This window comes from Harmonia axyridis, chromosome 3 (genome assembly GCF_914767665.1).
Source record: "Harmonia axyridis chromosome 3, icHarAxyr1.1, whole genome shotgun sequence".
NCBI lineage: Eukaryota > Metazoa > Arthropoda > Insecta > Coleoptera > Coccinellidae > Harmonia > Harmonia axyridis.
Genome location: NC_059503.1, coordinates 3,802,918 through 3,823,285, shown reverse-complemented (window position 1 = coordinate 3,823,285; position 20,368 = coordinate 3,802,918). Strand labels below are relative to the sequence as shown.

Genomic DNA, 20,368 nt, shown 5'->3' with positions numbered 1-20,368 from the left:
GAGAGCAGCTACTGATGAAGTACTGATAAAATAAAACCGATAAAATTGTAATCCGTCAATGATTACACATGTTCACTTATCAAAATCGAGTCTTTATCTTGTTAAAAATAGATAAAATTGCGTAGATTGAAGATGAAAATTGGTTAGATCAATGGGAAAACCAGAATTATGATTAATACAATTCTCGAATGGAATCTACACAATTGAATGATGTATATAGGTACTTTGTAATACTCTTCTTGAAAATAGTATGTTTTCTTTTATTTTAAATTTTATAATAATCATTGTGGAATTTGCGTCTTTTGTGGAACTTGTAAGTAGGCGATAATCATACATTATTTCTATATATATTTTTAATTATTCCATTTCTTTGGATTTTAGTAGCTTTTCGATGTAAAGAATGAGATGAAACTTATATATTCCAAATTATCTGAAGAAAAATGAAAATTTGTAAAGAAACTCTTTCTCACTCTATTGTCGATTAATGCATCTAAAATTCTCTTTTTTTTATTCACAATGCCAAGACTAATCACAGTTTCGTACTCCCCCTGGACAGATTTTTTTAAACTCTATACTCAATCACTATAAAAACTATTAATTGTTAAATGAAAAATACTTATTTTCCAGATACAAATTCCCCAGAAAGATTCAGAGTCTCCAACAAATTTTTGTCCTATAATTTTCTACAACGTAAGTACACTCAAACCCAAGTCCAAAAAATACAAAAAAACAACAAATAATTTCAGAACAGTCGATCATGTAATTTCAGAAACAGATTAATAGATGAAAACCACTGGAGGTTTCACGTCAACGAAGCCTGTTATAGATATGCAAACCCAATTAGGTTCAAGGAAAAGGCCAAAAGCATGGTTTCCAATTTTTCTTGTAAAAATTCAACATTTCATTTACCTGTATTATTGGTGAGTCACTTCGGTAGATTTAGGTGAAAGAGTCCTGGTCTAAAATAAAAATTAATTGTCAAGATCGAGGAAGGTGTTCAAGTACTTGTAGACTATACGAACTCAACGTCGCTGAATATTATCAAGAGGACATTCAAACAAGAAGAATTTTTTCATCTGTGGTTCGATTGTTGTGTACAAGCAGAACGGTGTTGCCAAGAAGTTGAGCACGAAGGTAAATCTGAGGTTATCCTTATAATAAGAGATCTTAGACTTTATATAATATTAACGTACTTTGTACATTGATCTTGAGCTATGGACTCAACCAAACATTTAATAGTCATTGACATCAGGTTCAATGATCATAGAGAGTACTGAACTGCAAACTATATAATTAGTTTATTCACTAAGCAAAATGTAGTTAACCTACAAAAAACAAACAAATTCTATGATGTCGCCATCTATATGGGTTTAATTGCGTATTAAAATAATTTTATCGATTTAATATTTCCTGCAAAATCTAAGTAATTAAATCATCGATAGGAATAATCAACTCTTAACTTTATACAAGTAACCTCTTATATTGAAAAATGGTATCTAAAGGTCAAAATCTCTCAAAGTAATAGACAATATATCAACCAATAATGATACTTGCTAAGATTTTTGATATCAAATAAATTTTCTTGGAATTTTCAATTCTATTTTATCAAATATAACGTTATAAAGGAAAAAACGACATAATAGCATTTTTAATCTCCTTTATTTAATCGAGAAATGATTCAAGTATTCGAACACATACATAAGTGACACTTATGGAAAGATAAAAGTAAATACATTTATTTGGCAATAAAACTTTCCTCTCAATATGCAATAATTTTCTTCTTCAAGGAGTTCCAGGTTATTGCCCAATAACATGGGATGGTTGGAGTTGTTTTCCAGCCACAAAACCATCCACAATTAGGAAAATCCAATGCTCTAATCAAGCCTACAGCTCTAAACCTCCTGAATGTGAATGTGAGTTGTCACACTTGTTAGATTCGAAGAATTGAGACTATATTTATCATTTTGACCAAATTTGTGTATTTTCCTAATGGCATATAGGTTATACACATTTCATCAAAGCTATGCTTACCATCTAGAAAGTAGGATCTTGCAAAAAATTAGTTCCCAACAAGTTAGAACAAAATTGTTAGTAGTACACTGATATATTCCCATCTCTTCTAGTAGAAAGTCAAAAACATTGCTTTCCCAACGGCACCTGGAATGTGACAACAGACTATGCCTCCTGCGCCATTGCCCAGATCTACAGAAAAAGGCTGTTCTTCAGAAGCAGAATTCTGTACGTCTCAATCTTCTTATGTCTACCAGCCATCATCATCCTCCTGTGCTCCAAGAAACTGGCAGGCATCACCAGGATGGTGTTACACAGAAACCTTCTGGTTGTCATAGTATTGCGCTACGTACTGACAGTTTTGGCCGAAGAACTGGTCCTTATTCCATCTGTGGAAGCTGACAAAGAGTCAGTTCTGAGCGAGAATGGAATCAGTTGCAGAGTTTTGAGCTTTCTTGAATCTTTAACCTTGAACGCTATGTATTCTTGCATGCTGGCAGATGGATTCTATCTGCACAAACTGATAGTTCGGAATTTTTCTAAAGAGTTGGATATCCGCATTGTTTACGTCGCTATTGCAGGTATTTGTTTTTTTTTTCATTCATTCAGATGTGAAATAATAATTTCAAGCTTCGTGCCAAATGCCATGCTGATCACATCACCAGAACCTGAGAAAACTCAAGTAGAATATTAACAAAAAATTCCCAATATTTCACACCACATTACAGATTTTCACAATTTATTTTCTCAAATATTATGTTATTGAAAAAAAAACAACGGAGGATCATTTTTTACTTGATCGAAATGATTCAAGTATTCAAACACATAAGTGGCACTTATGGAAAGACGAAGGAAAAATTTTATATTTGAATTGTTATTGTGAAATAGGGTATTTGACAATATGAAAAATATTATCCTATTTATTGACATCTTCAGAGATTAGACATTAGGTCAATGAATATCACCTCTCCTGAAGAATTAGTTTGCCTGGAAAATTTTCGCTGAATCGTGGCAGAGACAGAGAGAGATTTATGTATTCAATAAACATGAAATTTCAGAATATTTGAAAAATAATTGTGATCGGTTCTAAAGTCATATTGTATCAGTATAATTAACACTTTTCTCTTTCTCTGATAGTTTTGTCTCTTGTGCCAGCTTCTATTTGGGGCATAACCAAATGGTGGAAAAATTCTTCTTACTGTTGGATGGTTGATGAAGATGGAGACCAATGGATTGGCGATGGGTTCAGATTATCAATACTCTTCATAAACGTTCTTTTTTTATTCGACATTATTAGAAATATGGTGAAAAGACTTAAACATGGAACGTCAGCACAAAATTCAAAGTCAGTTGTACTTATTTAGTTATTAATATTTATCTCAATTGTGATATACTGTACTGAAAATTCTATTTTTTCCAGAGCTACATTGAAAGCTACTTTCTTCTTGTTGTTCCTGTTTGGTATACCAATTCTCTTGTTCGCTGATACCTCAGTTATTGCACATGCTACCTGCTCAAATTATCTAGTTTTTAAATATGCCAGTTACATCAACGAGGGTTTACAGGGTGTTATGGTTGCAGTATTATTTTGCTATATGAATAATGAGGTAAAATTAATTTGTTTTTTGTTATTCTCAATTTATACAAGGTGACCTAAGGGCATCTGACTTTTTTTGACTATTCGTTGCTCAGTTATCTCAGAAAATAAATTTATTTACACCGTAATGTTGGAACTGGCTTGCCAGACTAAAAATAAAAAATGATATTGGGTGTAATCTTTGAAAAATCACGACAAACAATAAAAAGTAATTGAATATTGAAAAAATCAGGAAAACCATACTATAGGTGAAAAACTCTAGTTATTTATCAACCTGTGCTGAATTTCCAACTTCTAATAGTTCTTGAATCTTGAAATTCAAATATCGATCCTTTTTAATGGAAAAACTTGGATGTTTATGAAAATTTTCATTTCAGGTACAACAAGAAATAAACACTTTCCTACGAGCAAAAAATATACTGAAGGACAATAAAGCACGTCGAATATATTACACCAAAGCTCGAACAATAACAGATATAAGTCAAAAAACTGAGCATGGAGAAATTTACTCAGAAGATGAAAATTTGTGAATAAGTCAATAAATTTTTTTTATAAACAATCTTTCATTTTATTGAAAAAAAGCTTATAGGATATCGAAAATAATTGTACCCTTACTACGTGAATCAGATCCGTATTAGAAAAAAACTTAACATATTTCTACAAAGAATAAAACATTTGTTTTGAAGAACATATGTTCTCTAATGATTCCCAGCAAAATAATTCATTTCAAATGTGTTCCTTCAATTGTAATTATTTATATGTGTGTGTGTGTGTGTTGTTTATATATGTTTGTGTTGAATGTTTTTAATAAATGGAGTAAGTAAATTCCATGTTTCTGTTACAATATTTTAATGTTTCAGTCTCCATATCGTTTTTAATGAAATATATCAAGAAATTGATTCAAATCTTTTTGCCTTGCAAAACTTCTTCAGTATTCCTTATTGATGTAGGTAATAATAACCCATAAAACTCCTTCCAGGTCTCGTGAGTATCAACAGTTGATGTTTAATTTATTGGGCAATAGGGATTACGACAACTTTGAGAGTAACGAACTGGACAGTTTGAAGAAAAAAATTGGATATGCTTTATTCGGTCATCCAAGCGATGAGAAGGGTTATGATTCAAATCAAAACGTCAGCATAGATAAACTATTCGAGATCATACTCAAAGAAAGTAGTAAGTTAACATATTCCAAGTGCTTTCACAGCAAAAGTGAAAAAATTTTACCATTCCTTGTAATTTTCAATCGGCAAAATCCGTCCAATGGTTTCGAAATTGTACCCATATGTAATATATGAAATTGGAATTTTATTCTCTCAAATTATAGTTGTGCTCATTTCGAACAATTTTTTCCATAGGAATTTCTATTTATGGGGACATATCACGCAGCTTATCTATTTCTTTGAGATCCCATCTCATCAAAAATTACTTGATCAGTGCAGATATATTCAACAAAAAAATAATTTTTGTAACTTCTAAATGAAAACTAATTGGCCTCTTTTCATGCGGAAAACAATAATCAGAATAAGTACAGCTATCATCTGTGGAAGTTTGTGATAGAACTTGTATTTACTATTTTATGTGCTCTTTTGTTTCCTAGATAAAATTAATCCAATAATATGATAAATAACATTGCGTTGAGAGTACCATGCAATGGACTAGTTTAGTGATGTTGATAATACTATATTTGACACGATAGAATTAAAATATAGAGCAAAACAGATAAATCAGTGAAAAAATTTTGAAAATCCATTATTTAAGTTTACGTATTTTAGTGCGGAACGTCTTTAGTCTCCGACTCTTCTGTGACGTCACGCCACTTGCCTGTGATCGCTACACTATAAATTACGTTTAAATACTTAGCCGCGCCAAGGCTCTCGCGCCGTTTGTAGTTGTACAGTGTAGTTTTAACTCGAGTTTTGTTTTTGTCACCATAATGGAAGAAGGCTTCGTGAAAGGACAAAGTGACAATTTGCCTAAAATAGATATATTCGCAGTGATGGAGTTTTTTCTTCAAATCCATCTTATGTCAGTGCTGAAATAAAAGGAGTTAAACTTTTCAAGTGAGTATCTACTTTTGAGTTTGCTTCATCATGGTTCAACTTATAAGGATGATTTATTTAAAAAACGTTTCATAAACAGTTTGTAGTTGAGTACTGGTTGTTGAAGTCTATCCATTATCAATGGCAAAACATATTTATGTGGGGATTAAACAGGGTTTTTAATTGTCGTGCTTGCACACATAGGCACAATACAATATTTATAGGATTTTTTTTTATTTCAGCCATCGTGTAACGAACAAAACACGACACGAACGGCACAAGTGATTGTACACCAATGAATTCGTAAGCACTCTGCGAATACCAGTCGCCTCGTGTAAGTGGCGTGATGTCACTCACTAGACGCTGCGTACTATGAAATTATTCTTCCAAGCGCAACTTCAAAGTCCCATATTTTTTTCATTTCTAGAGATATTTCAATGATTCTTCCACATTTTTGTTTCATTTTACTTAAATTTTTAGAATTGATCCTTAACAAAAAAAATGAAAACTAGTCCATTCTATAATCTCATGGTATATCATTTTGCAGATTAATTGAGTACTTTCATGAAAAAAATTACATGAATACGATTTTGACGAGCACTCAAAATTTCCTAATTTCACTTCAGTGCTTTTTTAATTTTCATTCAAAACTTTCCAGACGAATTCTCCAAATACAAGAACAGAGTCATCGTTTCTTTCGTGTACAACTGCACAGAACCCTTGGATCAAGACAAGCAAAAACGAGCAGCAAAGTACAAAGACTACGATCCAAAGACAGATGTCCAACCTCAGCCAGTGTTCATACTCAGAAAATGCAAATACAGCCCTACCTCGTGCCGAATCGTAATAGACAATCTGGGCAGGGTGTACAAGAGCTGGGAGGAATATTTGTGCAGAAACACCCTCCCGAAATGCAACATGGTGTACCCAAAAAATGGTAGATACACTGGAGATGAAAAAGGAAACGTCGTATTGGAGACGATGCCGTCGCCCTCTTGTAATTTAAGCGCTAAAGTTCTAGTTGGAACGGATGTAGCGTCCACAGGAGTTGGTATGTCTAAACAATGAACATACGTAAACATGGCGGTTCAAAATTTTGTTTTCCTGAAACTTGAATTCTATCGATATTTAAATATACAGGGTGTCCCGTAAAGACCACGTCAAACCAAGGGAGAATGTAGATCAAAGGATAACCCACCTGCTATTACAAAATTCCCATTATAAAAGTCTTACTGTTTTAGAGATATTTTTTTTTTGTTGGAATATGATGAATTTTTGCCCCTTTCAATAGTTTTCTCCTTACGGTTGGTACAATTTTACACCTTTTTGGTTAATTTTTTCAGTAAAATATTGCTGAAGAATGATTTTAACGTCTACATTAAAAACATCCTCCGAAAATTTTGAATGGGGGCTATGAGAAATATTTTTATTGGAGATTTTGGTAGTGGATTATTTTGTCCATGAAGTTTAGCCTATCGTAGTGGAACCAAAATGTACCGAGCTACTGCTGCACATTACACCAATAAATTTCCTATTTTATAGTGATTTCAAAAAGGTACTAACCAGCTTATCCATGAATAGTCAAAATGAATCATTATATGTTAGTGCGCCAATGTGTATTGTTTAGAGAATGACAGTCGTTCTATCTCGAGAAAAGGGTTTCAATCGAGAGAATTATGGAAATTAGAAACATACAACGGAATAGCTCAGTTTGAAATAATCCATTACTAAAAATCCCAAAAAATTCAAGATCACTAAAGTGAGGTTAAAAGTTTTTCTGTGTGTTTTTTCCAAATTATTCTATGGTTCGTAATCATTTTCGTAATTTCCGAACGGTTTCCCTGAATAAACGAAAAATCACACACTGACATTTTTTTTTGTTCGTCTTAGCTTCTTGATAATTTTTTAATTTTAAACGAATACATATCCAGAAAAACATTCAATGGAAGGCAATAAATAATATAGACATGATATTGTTTATTCTCCACTGTAAATGTATTCAAATTATAGTAAGAAACGTGTCTGATAAAACTTCTAACTATGCCTGTATCTTCTGCATTTTGATATAATAATCTCAATTTACAACTTCTTTCTGTATCCCCGATATTGGAACTAGCGTCACCTACAATGCAGTTACCCAAGTTTTTGCTTTAAAATTGAACGATTCTCTTACAGATGGCGTTACGTGATATACAATACTAAGTTCTTCTACACCATTCATGGTGACGATGCCAAAATTTTGAAATTTTAAAATTAAGATCATACTTCACAGGATCATTTCTGTAGTATATCTTCACACATTCTCAACTCAAATTGAGAGTGGTTGCAACCTCGACGATGAGTCGAAGTATCGCTTCCTGAGCGTGAGACTGGCCCTGGGAATTCCTCATGGAAATCCTCGTGGCCCACGATGATCGTTCACCTGGACTTGTCCAGTTTGTGGATGCGATACATTCTGAGAGGTTGCTTTTTTTCTACAAGACAATATCAATAATCTATGCGCGCATGCCTAATCATCTTTGTACTGAATAACACTCAACTACTTCACCTGACTTTGAATACCGAAACTGATCCGCAACAGATAATGTTCAAAATTCACCATTTTTAGGCTCAATATACGTCACTGTACAGGGTGGGCAAATTTCGATCTTTAGCACTACAACTTTTAAACCAGAGGAGATAGACAAAATCTTATACCCCATTCTCGATCTCTTTTTCTGAGGAACTAACAAGGGTAGTATTCATTTTTGGCCACCTTCTTTTGTTTTCGAGTTATAAGCGAAAATTGGAAAAAGGCGATATCGAAAAACATTACACATTACACCAATAAATTTCCTATTTTATAGTGATTTCAAAAAGGTATCACATAAGTCATTTGGTATTCAAAGAAAAAAGATATGGCTGTTTTTATCCAAATGGGTACGTTTCTGACAAAATCAAGTTTGTTGAGTAATCTTCTATGTTGCATTACTTAGTGAACAATGGCAATTGTTTACGTGCGAAAATATTACTCGCATAATTATTCACCTCAACGAAATTCAATTTTGCGAAAACATCATGCAGATCCAGATTTTTTCAATAAGATAATTTGGAACGACAAGTCTTCCTATACCAAGGATGGGTACATGAAGACCTAAATCCTCTGGACTTTCAATATTGGGGCTGCCTAAAAGACAAAGTATATATTATATTTTTGAAATCACTATAAAATAGACAATTTATTGGTGAAATGTGCAGCAGTAACTCAGTACATTTCGGTTCCACTACGATGGGCTAAACTTCATGAACAAAATAATCCACTACCAAAATTTCCAAAAAAAATATTTCTCATAGCCCCTCTTTAAAATGTTCGGAGGATGTTTTTAATGTAAACGTTGAAATCATTCTTCAGCAATATTTTACTGAAAAAATTAACCAAAAAGGTGTAAAATTGTACCAACCGTAAGGACAAAACTATTGAAAGGGGCAAAAATTCATTATTTTCCAAAGAAAAAAAAAATTTCGAAAACGGTAAGACTTTTATAATGGGAATTTTGTCATAGCAGGTGGGTTATCCTTTGATCTACATTCTCCCTCGGTTTGAGGTGATTTTCACGGGACACCCTGTATATATAAATAAAATAACAATTTAAAGCCCCTTAAATACGCCTATATGTATAGTTATTCAAGGGCACAAAAGTCACATGAATGATGAAAATATACTAACATTGTAAAATAGTGAGCTAACTTTTTGTGGTCATCTCAAAAACTCAACATCTCTTTGCAGGAATAGCTTCAGCAGGAGTAGCAATTGCAGCCAGCATTCCTACAGTGACTGTAGTCGGTCCTGTAGCTCTAGTCGGAGCAGGCGTTGTAGGTTTAGGTGTTGGTATATATTCCATTGGTAGAAGTATAGGGTCACTGTACGATAAACGTCGACATAAAGAGGTATGTAGAAGAATAATTGAGCTTGGAATGATGATGACTGTCTTATTTTTTTTAGAGTCTCTGTTTCTCCAACTCTGCAGCGCGTGCAGCTTATATAAATATAATTGCTGGCGCAATGGGTTTTATTGGAGCTGGAACCAATGTAGCTGTATCCCAATTAGCTTCTCGAGGAGTGAGCATAGGAAAGGTTGGTATTTGGCTTAAAGTCTACTTCTTCATCAATATAACGGGTGTTTTTTTTCGAGGTATATAACTTTAAGTTGGCATTACTGTTCAAGATGGCGACCGATTTAACAGCTGTCAAGTGATTTATTCTCAGTTTGGTTTGGCAGTTCATAATGAATAGACTCACGCCTGAACAACGCTTGCAAATAGTTCAATTTTATTTCGAAAATAATGGTTCTGTGCGGAATACGTATCGCGCACTACTTCCATTTTATATTGTTTAGCGATGAAGCGCACTTCTGGTTGAATGGCTACGTCAACAAACAAAACTGCCGCATTTGGAATGAAGCTAATCATCAAGTGTATGTCGAAACACCGTTACATCCAGAAAAACTGACTGTTTGGTGGGCTTTATGGGCTGGTGGAATCATTGGTCCGTACTTCTTCAAAAACGATGAAGGCCAGAACGTTACAGTCAATGGTGATCGGTATAGAGCCATGATTACCATCTTTTTCATTCCTGAATTGAACAACCGTGATGTCCAGGAGCTGTGGTTCCAACAAGACGGCGCAACATGTCACACAGCTCGTGCCACAATCGATTTATTGAAAGACACGTTTGGTGACCGCCTAATTTCAAGTTTTGGACCTGTGAATTGGCCTCCAAGATCTTGTGATTTAACACCGCTAGACTACTTTCTGTGGGGCTATGTAAAGTCATTGGTCTATACGGATAAGCCACAAACCCTTGACCATTTGGAAGACAACATTCGCCGTGTTATTGCCGATATACGGTCACAAATGTTGGAAAAAGTAATCGAAAATTGGACGTCCAGATTGGACTACATCCGAGCCAGCCGTGGCGGTCATATGCCAGAAATCATATTTAAAATGTAATGCCACAAGATTATCTTGCGGATAAATAAAATTCATGTCAATCGAATAATCCATCGTTGTTTTATTGCAATTTAAAGTTCTATAGCTCTAAAAAAACACCCTTCAGTTGTTCGATTTTCTTGATCGAATGTGGCTCTAAAATGTTCCTTATCCGATTTCAGGAGACTTCGATACTGGTAAACGCAATTTCTGCAGCCAACCTTGGTACCAGTGGATTAGCAATATTGAATTCGGGATATAATGTGTTGGAACCCTGGATGAAAGAAGGAAAACCACCGACATTATTGTCGTTGGTCCAACTAAGTTCATCCATACTATTCTTTGGACATGCTGTATACAATTTCAAGTCAGCAAGCGCTATAGTAGAAGATACGCAGAACAAAGTACTGAAAGATATACACGAAAATTTGAAACACAACAGGAGTAGGTAAGGATTGAAAAGCAGGTAATAGGAAGTATCATTTTCTTGCAATGAGACCAACATATTCAGAAGTATTCACGTAGGAAATAGATAGACTTTCCTCCTCTTTCTTTCTGTCTCTTTGTATCAAGAGGGGCAAGCATTATGTTCCACCAATATTTATAGTGCCATAGTGCTTCTCGTTTTTCATAAGAGACTAGATCAGCTCAACCGCTTCCTGAACATAGGCGATTACAGTGGTAATCATAAAGCACTGCTGCCATCATGGAGCTATCCAATGAGGTTATAGCATATTATTATTAGCTGGCGATAATATTTATTTGAAAATAAAACATTAAATAACTACTTAAGTTTCAGAAATAATCAGATCACGCCATTAAGTGGGTTAATGCAATTAGTTATTATCAACTCACGGCCACCATGAAAAATTGTAGGAATATTTCCGCGTGAGAAAGAAACATTCAAGCCCATCGAAGAGCGCGTTTGGATTTTGCGAGAGAGATATCCATTGGGAAGAGGCTGATTGGGAAAGAGTTCTCTTCACAGATGAGTCTAGATTCTGCCTATACCATTGTGATCGAAGTTTCCTTGTATACAGACGTCCACATGAAAGATATGCTCAGTGCACTCTTTCCCAATCAGCCTCTTCCCAATGGATATGTTCTCTCGCAAAATCCAAACGCGCCCTTCGATGGGCTGGGGTAAGAGCTGGGCCTCTTGCCGCGACACGAGGCCTCAAATCATATTCTCTGAGGCGATTTCTTATTGTCAGAGTGCTAATTTGCACCCCATGAGTTTGCTCAAGCTGATTTTGAAGGAGGGGAGCGGTTACAAACCGTTGTCTCAACGAAGAAACTCTCAAGTAACGTTCTTGAATGGCAGTTGTTACCCGTGGTCTACCCTGTCCTGGTCTTCGGACATTCATACCTGTCTCCCTGAATCGCTGCAACATTCTGGACACACTTGTATGGGAAACTCCAAACCTTTCTGCAATACTTGTGTATGTCCACCCTTCTTCTCGCAAAACTACCGCTTGGGCACATTCGTGTTGGGTCAAATTGCGTGTTTCGCGTTGCATAGCGATCGTGTGTAGAAAATCAAACGAAAGAAAAACTATTGATCACTAGAATTGATCGAGAACAACTGATTTCAGAATGGAGCCAATACATTCAAAATCTGATAATCTCATCTTTTATTATTCCTGCTGGGAAAAAACATCTGTATTGAAGAAAAACGTTGAAAGTGGATAACATATGCATGCATAATTCTGATAAAAATAATTATCATTGAGAACACCTTCAGTTGTAGAATAAATTTGAGATTTCCATAATGTGCGTTAATTCTTTCGCGCAGTGTATTTATCCAAAACAACTTTCATGAAGAATAAACACTTTAAAAATTGAAAAATCTATATCTTGACCGTTTCAGAAAAGCTTTCGAAAAACTGAGACACGAGGCTATACGAAAAAATAACGGAGACGTCCAAAGAGGCAATGCCGACGTAATAGCAACAATGAGAAAAATCATCGACAAGGATCAACTCTTAGAAATCCTATTAGGCTCTGATACAGATTTCGAGGACATGGGACTAACCTGCACTTCTAAATTAGAGGGACTGGTAAGCTTCAATGGAGTCCAGATCGACCTAAACGAAGTCAGCAGTTTACCGGACGGCAAGATAGAGAACTTCTTCTCCCTCTCCAGAAGCTCGGAAGCTGCCACTCCTAGCAATATCTGTGAGATAAAAGACAACATAAAGAACAGTTTCATAACGTTCAACTTGGAAGGAAGAGCTATCTCCAAAATAAGCAACTATTTTGTTGGTATGACTGGTTCTTTAACCTATATAGCTGGTCCTTTACTAGGCGTGGTCAAGGAATTCCTTCAAGAATATTTAATCAAAGACGAACATCTACTAAAGGCAATGAACGAACTGTTCCCAAATTCCGACGAGAAATCTTTGCAAATCATCAACACCGTTGCAGGCTTCATATACGAGGAAGCTAGAAAAATAGAAATGATGTTCAAAATATCAGATTCCGTAGAGGGTCGGATCTTTAAATCTTTATTCAACTACGTTAGCAAAATGGATGAGAGGGATAGATTGAAGTATTTCATGAAATTTGTATGTGAATCGTATTATCAAGGTGGCCAGCTCACCAAGGAAGGTTTGGACGAATTGAAAAGATATTTTGCTAAGTTGATGACCGAACAGATGGTCCTTTACAGGGACAAGAAGAATAGGAGAGACAACCGACTCAAGGAAGAGAGAAAGGTGGAGAGAGTAAAATGCCCCAATTGTCATGGACTTCACTACTCTGTCGTCAAACCAGAGAAGTTGAAACCTGTCCAAGAATTACTCCGAAAATCTCCAAAAAAGTAAATAGAAATTAATTTTACACATAATATACTTTTTTCCCAGTAAGATTTGTAATAAAATGAAAAACATCTATGCACTTATAATACTCAATCGTTCTAGATGTGTATATATATTACCTACAGACAGACTTAACACCTCTTGGAAATAATAATTTATTAAATAATTCAAAACTTCTTGAGTTCTGTTGTTTCTTTTAATCTTTCAAAATGGGCAATTGAAAATATCTTTATCTACATTAAGTTCATACAAATAAATTGAGATTTATATATGTACCTTTACATGATAATTTTAAAATAGTAAAAAACAAATGCTGCTAAGAAACAAGCTTATCTAAAGCTTTATCCCTATCATTATCACTTTGCAAGAGTGCTTCAGATATTTGGTCCTCTGCAAATCCAAGATCTAGAAGTTCGGACATTGCTAAAAGATGATCCACCACCTGAAAAAAAGATGTCCTAAGATTATTTAAACTTATACCTACTCCTCATTAAAGAATCTAAAATTAATTTGTGGTCAAGTTTTTCTTAATGGAGATATATGTATACAAATATAACTAATGCTTTTCCATTTGAAATTTCAGAGTTAGATATCAGAGTTTTGTAATTTGTTCATTTTCAAACAAGACTTCCATTTTTTTAAATATAATATAGTAATATAGGGTTAACAATATAATAATTTTGAAATGATATATTTATATATCATTTTCTATGCAATTGACTACATATAACCCAATAATTAAAATGTATGTATTAGATTAAATAAAAAGAAAATTAAATTAATTAAATAAAAAGAACACCAACCTTCTTATTATCATTGCCTAATACTTTACATGTTCTGGCAACTCTAGGAAGAGGAAAACCCATAGAACTAATATTTCTAGAAAATTCTTGTAAGTGTTTTGGCAGCTCATTAAATGGATCAATCAAATTCGAGACATTTTTAGTAGGGATACTATCACTCTTCTTTGCAATAGACTCGGGACTAGGTTTGATTTTAGAACTCGTATTGTTCATTGATAGTCTTGAATTTTCTCCATTTGTTTTTTCTCTTGGAGTAATATGATTGGAGTTGTAAGTAGTTGCATAGTTAACAGAAGGAGGGGAACATTGATAATTTGAAGTGAAAGACCTCATAGCATTCATATCACAAGTATTATAATACCCATTTAACCCTGTCATTGAGTTTTGAGTTATACAGGAAACAGAACTTGGATAGCTTGAAATACTAGAATAATTCGGATAATTCTGAATATTATTTATGTGATAGTTGGAATAAGATGGTGTGCTAGATTTTGGAGTATCATCCTCAATTTTCAAAACTTTTGCCAATTCTTCTACATCATTGATGGATTTTAATGCCACATTATCAAATGGGCTAGATGTATCTGCTTCAAATTCGGAAAAATTGAAAGGACTTTTGATGCCTGAACTACTAGCATAAGATTTCTGTTGATTGGAATCAAAAGATAGAGGAATTGGTTGAAGCACATTGGAATAGTAATTTACAGCCTTAGTAGGCATTAACATTCCATTGGAGTAGGATGTGGTACAACTTGGACCAATAGACGAGACCTCTATTTCATGAGAAGTAGGAACATTCATTTCAACAGTTTCTTCCTCATCTTCTTTACATTCTTTTTCATCAGACTCCTCTTTTTCTTTCAAACATTGCAATCTCCTTAGCCTTTGTTCTTCATTAGTTAATCTATCACTTTTCCATTCCTTGATTTTTTTCAGTATATTACGTTCCATAGAAAAATCGTAATTAGGTAAATTATTTTGAATATGTTTATTGAATATCAGTCTTTGATTGTGGGTCATTGGTATATTTATTTTAGGCGGTGGCTTATATTCCTCTGCAATTTTAACTTTAACATCGTCCATGTAACTTCCTGATTCCTGAGGTTTCTTCAAAGACATGATTTTCAATTTGATCCAAACATAACAACGAAAAATTTATATCACTGATGTTGAAGATCACATTTTAGGGGAACTTCAAGCAAATTAATAATGAACATAGCCTTTGTCATATATTTTTGAAACATTTATGAAAAAAATAACAAAATTTACATGTTTATTCGCAAATTCGCACTTTTTCCTTTCTTCATCTGACGTTTTAATCATAAACCACAGATAACAGAGTTAATAAATCATAAACTAGTAATAATCATCATAGAACTTTATATCTTTAAAATTATTTATGTACATCATAGAAATATGATAGATTCATATTTGTATAATTCAAGAGTTGCTACGTCGAATAATGATAATACTCATAGTTTAGATTATTTAGTCTAGCGCATCCGCCAAAATATTTGAAGACAATGTATCAATTTCTATTATGGTGCATTAATAAATACATCACCCCTACAAATGAATTCATGAATTGATATATACCTACATAATTCAATATACCTACTTAATTTAATCAATCTATAACTTAAAATAAAGTAGAAAGCATAAACGTGAGGTCAGAAAAATTTGGGCGCTCGTCAATGTTTTTTTCTTGATTTTTTTCGACATTATGCTTGAATTTTCTTCTTCTTATGACGTTGCCAACACTAAATTCCGTATAAAGCAATATTATTGCAATTGTATGTTAACTTGCAACATTTCAACTTGGTCGGATTTGTTGTTGAGTAAATAATAGATATTTTTTTACAATTACAATAAGTTTTTTAAGGCTCTGATGAACAAATCAACACGAAATATTGCAGGAAGTTCGAAATGATTATTTTCAATATCGTTATGGAATTTGAATGATGATGTACCTAATCTGCTTGAACTTTGGCTTTAATTGGAATTGGTATTTCATGTATCTTGAAGTCTCTACTAGCACATTCCATTCGAGAGTTTTCTTGTACACGACGGTCAACTGCGATTTTGAGCTCAAATTATTCATGAATAAGTTCAACCAAATCGTTGAAGACCACTGTGGCTCAAAATTCGGAAATGTCTCTATTTCCCCCGAGTAAGCGCATCCACCAAAAGATCAACACAATGAATGTATGTACATGTAAGGTCTATGGATAGATTACATATTATTATTTTAATTATACAAAATTCCAATGATTATAAATTTTTAATACCTTGCAAGGAAAATGAAACTCCCCTTCTTTAATCATCAAATATTTTTATGATCCATTTATGAGAAAATTTGGCATTAATAAAATATTGACTAGCAGAAATGTTCTATCACAGATTACTAGCACAGATTACTTAATTGATTACTTAGTCTGTGTTACTAGTTAGTCTGTGGTTCTATCTTTGAATTGACAAATGTGCATAGAATAATAGTCAAATCTTTATGGTTCTCATTTTTTGTTATGATTTCTATGATTATTACTAAAACCACAGAATAATCATCGATCACTTCAGCGAACCCCAATAACTTGAAACATAACCTAACCTTAGATTATATTCTGTGTCTAAACCGTTGTTTAGAAGAAAACGTTTTTTCTTCTTCAACCCATAAACATATTCTGTGTTCTGTGATAATCAACTTCAATTTAATATATTGTGGCCATTAGTGAACTGTTTATCTACGAGGCAACACAAACACTGTGTCCGCTTCGCCTATATAACAAATAGTTTAATTCAGTGTTTGAGGGAGAAATTTCGGTGAAGTGAAGTGGTAACACTGATTAAAATAAGAGTCGCCGATGTGACACTTATGACTGATAGAAATATACGAGTGAGCTTGTAAATAAATAAATATAATTATGGCTGATCCATTAAGTTTACTTCGTCAATATAATGTTAGTAAAAAAGAAATCATTGAGAGAGATGGACAAATAATATTTGGGGAATTTTCATGGCCCAAAAATGTAAAAACCAATTATTTGATGTATGGGTAAGTATATTTTACATCTAGTGACTGGACTAGTGTTTGATATAACCTATCTCTTTCAGATCGGGAAGAGAAGGAGACAAGGAATATTACACTTTGGAATGTTTACTTTTCATTTTAAAAAATACAAATTTAACACATCCAGTATATGTACGAGAAGCAGCTGGAGAAAATATACCAGTTGTGAGGAGACCTGACCGTAAAGAACTATTAGCATATTTAAATGGAGACACCTTAACTTGCTCTGCTATTGACAAGAGTGCCCCACTTGAGCTTCCAACACAAGTAAGTTTCATTTTTATTCAGTTAGACAGAGTTTAAATGTTTATCCGATTTCAGGTAAAAAGATCTGCTGATTATGATGCGTCAGATATTCCATCCAAAAAGCCTCGTTTGGAGGATTCACATGTTCAAAAAGTTCGAGAAAAACTTGCAGCAAGGCTTGATGCACCTAAAGAATCAACAGTTACTGTCACGGATAACATAAAGTAGGTTATGCAATACATCCTTATGGATGTTAAATTCTTAATCCATTGTTATGTTTTAGATCTTTATCAGAGGCTATGTCAGTTGAGAAAATTGCTGCAATCAAAGCTAAACGTTTAGCAAAGAAAAGAACAACAATCAAAGGTAATGATGACATAGGCCAGGAGTATGATATCAAAGCCATTCTAGAATTTGACGTTGATATAACGAAAGATATAATCAGTAGGGAAAGACAATGGAGAACTAGAACCACTATTTTGCAGTCAACCGGCAAAGTAAGTAAAAAAGGTCTTTATTTGAGTTAAAATCTTGTAGATGCTAATTTTGTTATTTCCAGACGTTTGCCAAAAATATCCTTGCAATGTTACATAGTATTAAAGCTAGAGAAGAAGGAAGACATAGACCAGTGCCTCAAGCTCCTATCATAACTCCTCGTCAGACTCCTATTAGACCTGCTGCACAACCATCAGTATACAGCAGGTACGACCAAGAAAGGTTCAACAGACTGAAAGAAGGTAACAGATATTATTCTTATTGTAAAAAATAGTGTCATCAACAAATACTTTTTTTGTAGAAACTGAGGGATTCAAGATCGATACTATGGGAACCTATCATGGTATGACATTAAAATCGGTGACTGAGGGATCTGCAAAAGCTAAGCAAATGCCCCAGCCTCAAGCGCCTGTAGCTGCAAGCAATAACAGGCCACCACAAAGTGGCATTCCACCAAAAAAAGTATCTAGGACACCTATCATTATCATTCCTGCTGGAGCCAATTCGTTAATATCAATGTACAACGTGAAGGATATTTTGCAAGATTTGAAGTGAGTACAATTTTACAGATTTGAAATAGGCCGTTTGACAAATTATTCAACTCACATAGATATTTTGCAAAAAAAAATAATTAAGAAAACAAGTTTTCAATGCAATTTTACCCAGTAACATTGACGTCATTAGGATTTGTAAGCAATAATTTATCATACAAAAGCCATTTGTTTTCATTATTGATTCGATTCTATTCTTGATTGATTCACTGCATTCTTGTTATAGCAATAAATAAATAGGACAATATGTTTTATGCTGTTAAGTAGCTTATTACTACATATTTGGTTTGGTTTTTGTGATATTCAAACTGTAATGAATTTTCACAATTGTATACCTAATTATTTTTTTTTTTTGCAGATTTGTTACAGTGGACCAAAAGAAAGCTGGAGGTGGTAAGAGAGATAGTGAAGTACTGATTCAGAGAAGAAGGAATGATCAAACCGTTCCTTATCGCGTGGTAGACAATCCAGCCAAGTTGCGTCCCAGCGATTGGGATAGGGTGGTTGCAGTTTTTGTTATGGGTCCAGCTTGGCAATTCAAGGGTTATCCCTGGGAGAACCCTGTAGAAATTTTTGCAAAAGGTAACTATTGATAGCTTGATCATTTTAAAGGTTGAGAGTATGTACTTGTTTTTTCCTACAAATTAAACAATATTTTAAATCTTATTTCTCATTTTCCAGTTGCTGCTTTCCACTTGAAATACGATGAAATGAAGATAGATGCTAATGTTGCAAAATGGGCAGTAACGGTTATTGAATTATCCAGAACTAAACGGCATTTAGACAGAGCTGCACTGATGGTATTTTGGGAAAAATTAGATAAGTAAGTATTTTGCCAAATTATTCAAAGTTTTTCGATCCAACTATTTCAACTCTAAATTATTGTCATATGGTGCAAATTTATTTTGAACAATGAATAATATTGTACTTTGTTATTTTACTGTTTCAAATAGTAATGATGATTTTAACAGAAAATATTAACATATATTTTTTTTTTCAGGCATATAATGCAGTTCAAACCTCATCTTAGATTCTAAGGAAATACAATTTTGACTTGTAAAATAGAAGATTCAAAATGAAAATTAAATTTGTTAGTTTTTATTGTTTAGTTTGTATTTTAACTTTTGTTCTCCTCTCAGATTTTTTGAACAAATTGATGATTTGTACCATACTTTTCGTTTTATTTTTTCGCCAAAAAGAAAAATAAAAAGGAAATACAATTTTGATTGTAAAATAGAAGATTCAAAATGAAAATTGAATTTTGTAGTTTTTATTGTTTAGTTTATATTTTAACTTTTGTTCTCCTCTCAGATTTTTGAATAAATTGATGATTTGTACCATACTTTTCGTTTTATTTTTTCGCCAAAAAGAAAAATAAAAAGGAAATACAATTTTTACTTGTAAAATAGAAGATTCAAAATGAAAATTGAATTTGTTAGTTTTTAATTTTAGTTTGTATTTTAACTTTTGTTCTCCTCTCAGATTTATTGAACAAATTGATGATTTGTACCATACTTTTCGTGTTATTTTTTCGCCAAAAAGAAAAATAAAAAGGAAATACAATTTTGACTTGTAAAATAGAAGATTCAAAATGAAAATTAAATTTGTTAGTTTTTATTGTTCAGTTTGTATTTTAACTTTTGTTCTCCTCTCAGATTTTTTGAACAAATTGATGATTTTGTACCATACTTTTCGTTTTATTTTTTCGCCAAAAAGGAAATACAATTTTTACTTGTAAAATAGAAGATTCAAAATGAAAATTGAATTTAG

At 33.4% G+C, this 20,368-nt stretch overlaps 4 protein-coding genes and 1 non-coding gene across 10 annotated transcripts; 4 read left to right on the top strand and 1 right to left on the bottom strand.

Moving 5' to 3' along the window:
- The first annotated feature begins 119 nt into the window (after positions 1-119).
- LOC123675824 (calcitonin receptor-like) lies at positions 120-4,166 on the top strand. 5 transcript variants are annotated; one of them, XM_045611361.1, is made up of 9 exons: positions 120-313; positions 628-690; positions 747-920; positions 984-1,134; positions 1,788-1,913; positions 2,124-2,591; positions 3,166-3,355; positions 3,431-3,617; positions 3,985-4,166. In XM_045611361.1, the coding sequence occupies exons 1-9, from the start codon at positions 251-253 to the stop codon at positions 4,135-4,137; spliced, it is 1,575 nt and encodes a 524-aa protein (XP_045467317.1). In that variant the 5' UTR covers positions 120-250; the 3' UTR covers positions 4,138-4,166. The 5 variants fall into 5 exon arrangements, with proteins under 5 accessions (XP_045467317.1, XP_045467316.1, XP_045467318.1 ...); XM_045611360.1 differs by having other exon boundaries at positions 121-313; positions 3,148-3,355; XM_045611362.1 differs by having other exon boundaries at positions 159-220; positions 3,148-3,355.
- Positions 4,167-4,313: 147 nt separating this feature from the next.
- On the top strand, positions 4,314-13,612 carry LOC123675823. Of its 2 annotated transcripts, none has more exons than XM_045611358.1 (7): positions 4,314-4,423; positions 4,587-4,783; positions 6,308-6,700; positions 9,416-9,576; positions 9,632-9,763; positions 10,800-11,065; positions 12,488-13,612. In XM_045611358.1, the coding sequence occupies exons 1-7, from the start codon at positions 4,419-4,421 to the stop codon at positions 13,440-13,442; spliced, it is 2,109 nt and encodes a 702-aa protein (XP_045467314.1). In that variant the 5' UTR covers positions 4,314-4,418; the 3' UTR covers positions 13,443-13,612. The 2 variants fall into 2 exon arrangements, with proteins under 2 accessions (XP_045467314.1, XP_045467315.1); XM_045611359.1 differs by having other exon boundaries at positions 4,383-4,423; positions 4,587-4,591.
- LOC123677209 lies at positions 7,905-8,113 on the top strand. Its single transcript, XR_006747078.1, has one exon. It is a non-coding gene; the product is annotated as a small nucleolar RNA U3 (small nucleolar RNA).
- Position 13,613: 1 nt separating the features above from the next.
- On the bottom strand, positions 13,614-15,578 carry LOC123675828. Its single transcript, XM_045611370.1, has 2 exons — positions 14,240-15,578; positions 13,614-13,878 (listed from the first exon to the last, which is right to left on the bottom strand). Exons 1-2 carry the CDS (start codon positions 15,356-15,358, stop codon positions 13,753-13,755), a joined length of 1,245 nt encoding a protein of 414 aa, XP_045467326.1. The 5' UTR covers positions 15,359-15,578; the 3' UTR covers positions 13,614-13,752.
- Positions 15,579-16,934: 1,356 nt separating this feature from the next.
- On the top strand, positions 16,935-19,699 carry LOC123676336 (parafibromin-like). The gene is made up of 9 exons (XM_045612188.1): positions 16,935-17,291; positions 17,351-17,573; positions 17,628-17,776; positions 17,836-18,049; positions 18,112-18,289; positions 18,349-18,598; positions 18,957-19,180; positions 19,280-19,421; positions 19,599-19,699. The coding sequence occupies exons 1-9, from the start codon at positions 17,161-17,163 to the stop codon at positions 19,633-19,635; spliced, it is 1,548 nt and encodes a 515-aa protein (XP_045468144.1). The 5' UTR covers positions 16,935-17,160; the 3' UTR covers positions 19,636-19,699.
- The last annotated feature ends 669 nt before the right edge of the window (positions 19,700-20,368 follow it).